Raw genomic sequence first — 4,482 nt, 5'->3', positions numbered from 1 at the left:
GGTTAGGGAAGTCGATCATTGTATATAGTTTTATTTGTTTTGTTTTTATTTTAAGTAGATTAGAAACAAAATTCAAAACCCCCCATTTTATTCTTTTATTTGTTAATTGACCTTTTTGTGTAGGTGTACCCTACAATCCCCGGACTGAACGATCCCTTCTTATCCTATACTGACAACTACATTTTGCAGGGTTAAATTGTGAGGCTATTTAAGCCGCACCAAGAGGGAGAGAGAGAAAAGCAGAAAAAGTAAATAAAAAAGAGAGAAAAATCAGAAAAAGAGAGAAAAAAATATAAAAAAATGATCTTGGGGGTAGAATAGTCATTTTAGACATGTTTTGGACTTGTTGTGTGAGAATTAGAGAGAACAAGGACTATCCAGTTTAATTTGAAATGCGAGGGACTAAATTGGTTTTTAGGCAAAAATTTGAGGAGTAACAAGTATTTAATCATTTATTTTTTAAAGATCTTGTTGCGTTGGTATGTTCGCTTAATCAACCGGTTTAACATTGCACTCGTGGCACGAACTGAATTTAAGAATTACTATATCGAAATCTCATGTAGAATTGTAGATACATTTTAATTCGTTCTTTTCGTTTATTTCATCGATAAGAAGATAACATATATAGCAGGAACAAAGCCACACAGCAATAACGATATTAGTACATTCAGACAACCCAAAACAAACATTTTAATTCGTTCTTTTCGTTTATTTCATCGATAAGAAGATAACATATATAGCAGGAACAAAGCCACACAGCAATGACGATATTAGTACATTCAGACAACCCATGTCAAAACAAACCAGCAAGCTTGAAACAAGCACACATAACTTATTAGAGTGCTATACACAAGGTTTTCAAACACCACAATAGGCTTTTATAGCAGAGTTCGAGTTGTCTTCAGCAGTACGAAAGAAACGCAGTAACCCGGGATGATCAAAAGGCTTGTAGCGTAAGGGGTGTTCGTCATCAACAAGCTCATCAGGCACTCGTATCTCGCCATTGCTAAATGCAAATTGTGCCATAGAGTATCTTGCTTCGTTTTCATTCCCAGTGCTCATTACAACTCGGTGGTTCGGAGAAAATATTCTGTCATTACTCCATGCCTAATTAAGAAACAAGCAAATTAACTTAATTAGCTTCTATTCATAAGGCCCTTGATTAAATAAATATTAAGCACAAGGGTATACTGGATCCTGTAAATAGCATGCTAAACTGTTACCATTAGTGCATCACCCGCCATGACTACAAAGGATGAAGGTGGAAACTCAACTCTAAACCATTCATGGTTTCTTGTTTCAACCTCCAAAGCATGAACCTGATTGTTCTGATAGAGTATGGTTGTGAAGCTCTTGTCAGTGTGAGGGACGAAGCCAAGATTATGTTGGTTTTCTCGAGGCAATTTGTTTTTCAACAGTCGAAGAAGATAACTGATGGACCCAACATAAGAGTCATAACACTTCTCCACGCCATAGCTCTCAAATATCATTCTAGTCACCATTTTATCCAACTCTTCTGCTACTTTTGCAAACGAATATGCATTTTCACTGAGAAGAAAAAAAGTGAGTCTAACGACAACCAAAAGAATACGTCTAGGAAATAGTTAACATCAGAAACGTATGGTTTTCCATCAAAATTTGACAAACTAATTATGTAATTTACAATTTAATTAAGAGGAAGTTCAAGTATATATTACCAAAAGTTATCATTTCCACCAGGCCACATGAGCTCTGTGAATCTCTGAGTTTCCTCCAGAGAAGTTGCATTGTCGATGCCCATGCTTTCATGGAGAGGGAGTTTGGGAATTTGCCCAACATACCCATTTAAGGGCTTAGCCTCGTATTTGTTTGTCATTTTAGTTTCGGTAGGGAGATCAAACAACTCTTGCAGAGTAGCCAAAAGAGAATTGCGAAAGTCCGGAGAGATTCTGTCGTACAAAACTACAAAGCAGCCAAATTCTTCGAGTGCTTGTTGAACATCTTTGCGTGCGGATTGCCATGAGTTGGTGCCAGGCTTCAGAGTTTCCTTGTTTGAGAAATCTAGGACTGGAAGCTTTGGGGGCACTTGATGATGATCAGAACCCATGTCTTGGTTTAGGCTTTTCAGTTACACTCGGTGAACTTTTGGATAATGTGAAGCAGGGAATTAAAATCTGGCGCACATATTTTTAATTACTTGTAGAGATCTTATAGGAATGTATCTGGTGTGATTAGGTCATAACAAGACAAACTAACGAGATGAGAATTGAAAAAAATTTAGTTGGTGAAATATCCTCTTGGCATTATCTAACTGTTGGAGGATTAGAGGCTACAATGACCACTTATTTCGATCTGTATAAGGTGGCCGTTTCTACCGAAGGGTTAATTACACGTACTTTCATGCATGAGTTTCATTTTACATCTTGCATTGTTTGGAACTTCCCAAAATGAACGGCTACTTAGTTGAGGTTTGGTTTGTACGTTACATTGCATGTTGTTCCTTCGCTATGCGTTTAGTATACACTTATGATTCAATTCATTTCTTAGATAACAGTGTTGCTTTGAAGCTGTCTTGGAGTTATGCTTTGCGTGTGAAGGAGGATATGCATACACTAATTGTCAGTGATCAGTCATTTTCGAGGAGTATTTCCTACCATTCCTTGATCTTGTATGAATTTAATAAAAGTATAGGAATGCTTTTCCAAATTGCAACTCTAAGAGCAAGTTCACCGGTGCTCTCTTGATCTGCCTCCACTTGGGCAAGCTGAGGTGGTGACTAAAATGGAAGAAAAAGTTGCTTTCACCGATGGTCTCTTGACCAGCTTCAGATTGAACTTTCGTGACCCAAGCTAAGAAAAAGGCGAAGATCTTGACCAAATTCTTGACCCAAGCGGCCAGTTGCCATGCTGGCCTAAGCCTAGACGTTGAGAGAGCAAAACAAGAAGCACCACGCGTGGAGGCCATATTCTTGTCATTTATGGCCGAAGAGTATCAGGCGCGTGCTGAAGAGCTGCGACAGAGCCATGGACAATCCAGAAACTAAATCATCAAAATTGGATCGATTTAAAGAACTGAGAATATTAGTATGTAGAGTGTGTTGAGAGGATTAATTTTCCTTCCTCATGTAGTTAATTTTCCTACCTCATGTAGAGTCTCGTATCATCGCCGTCCGTCGCCGATTGTATAATCCACCACCAGGAGGACGTCAACGCTGAGGAGAGGGATCGAACTCAAGCGGTCTGCTGCCAAGAGATGGTTGGACGGTGGAGTGCTAGTCGGATCTCTTTCCGGGTATTCTGGTGTCGCTCGCAGGTCAGAAACCCAGAAGCTTCTATCATGGTCTGCCAACGTTTGACCCAATCTGATCCTATATATAGGCATATAGCCTCTTCAATAATTGAATTTGGATGGCTACGATGAAGGCGATGGGTATTTTAATGGCCCAGATCACACCACACAAATTTTCCCTTTTTCTTTTAATAATTTCTAAAATCCCAAACCTTCGGAAAATTACTATAAATAGCTCGGGTATCCGAAAAATTCCCCAAAAATTCCCACGAACTCATAGTGTCATGCACTTTATAATCCAGCTCTTAAATTGAGGATTTCACCTTTTAAATTTTTTTGAAAATGAGCTCGATGAATTTTTCAGGGCTCACAAATAGTATACAAATGATCTATTTACATCAAATATATTTCAATTGTACAATAAATTAATTAATAAAAAATTCAATGAACAGTAACTGACCGGTTAAGAAACAGAACGGGTAGAAACACATGTCCAGTGGCAGAGAACAATGTTTTGGCCCAATGACCCTCACCTATTGACCAAACGGGTGAACTTGCTCTAATAAATCTTATATATCGATCTCCTATTATAAGCAATAACTATACAACTGCTTTTAAAAAAAACAAAACTATACAACTGAAATTATTGTCTTGTGTATCGGCAGTATTAGATAGGGAGCCATTATAATAAAAATCACTAAAATAAGGACTAATTGAAAACTTTCTAATCAACTGTTTGAGATACCTACATTTCGATTACATTACGGCAAATCAACCGTAAGATGTTTATGTATGCATGAGTAGATCACTTTCGAAAATTTTCTTCCAAATTGCTAATTGTTAAGGTACCGAACTAGATCAACTCAATGGACGAACCAAATCTGTCAAATATGAACCGTTCATGTTTAAAACTGATAAATCACGATTATGAATGTTTTAACAATTTTCAATTTAGCTGAAAAATTGCATAATGATCTACACATAAATATCTAAACATGTAACGGTTGATTTGCAGAAATGTGATCAAAAAGTGGGTCTAACACAAAAGTACTCAACTAGTTCTCATTTTAATGATTTTCATTAGAAACACTCTCACATTAGATAATATTATGTCTTTTTTTTTTTAAGACTTCGATAATATTATGTCAACCTTAGCAAGATTCTAGGCAATAAAATGGAGAATGCTAAGCTCACACTCATACTGGATGTGGATCA

The 4,482-nt window shown here is 37.2% G+C and overlaps 1 protein-coding gene across 1 annotated transcript; it reads right to left on the bottom strand.

Moving 5' to 3' along the window:
- Positions 1-684: 684 nt before the first annotated feature.
- On the bottom strand, positions 685-2,146 carry LOC112188834 (2-oxoglutarate-dependent dioxygenase AOP3). The gene is made up of 3 exons (XM_024328052.2): positions 1,698-2,146; positions 1,224-1,548; positions 685-1,107 (listed from the first exon to the last, which is right to left on the bottom strand). Exons 1-3 carry the CDS (start codon positions 2,084-2,086, stop codon positions 859-861), a joined length of 963 nt encoding a protein of 320 aa, XP_024183820.1. The 5' UTR covers positions 2,087-2,146; the 3' UTR covers positions 685-858.
- Between the last annotated feature and the right edge of the window lie 2,336 nt (positions 2,147-4,482).

This window comes from Rosa chinensis, chromosome 2, assembly GCF_002994745.2.
Source record: "Rosa chinensis cultivar Old Blush chromosome 2, RchiOBHm-V2, whole genome shotgun sequence".
NCBI classification, from domain to species: Eukaryota; Viridiplantae; Streptophyta; class Magnoliopsida; order Rosales; family Rosaceae; genus Rosa; species Rosa chinensis.
Note: the sequence above shows the minus strand (reverse complement) of the source record. Positions and strands in the feature narration are given on the sequence as shown.

Coding starts and splice junctions, on each gene's coding strand:
- LOC112188834 (XM_024328052.2), bottom strand. CDS start 2,086: ATGGGTTCTGATCATCATCAAGTGCCCCCAAAGCTTCCAGTCCTAGAT. Junction 1,549..1,697: donor GGTGGAAATGATAACTTTTG/GTAATATATACT, acceptor TTTTCTTCTCAG/TGAAAATGCATATTCGTTTG. Junction 1,108..1,223: donor TGGCGGGTGATGCACTAATG/GTAACAGTTTAG, acceptor TTTCTTAATTAG/GCATGGAGTAATGACAGAAT.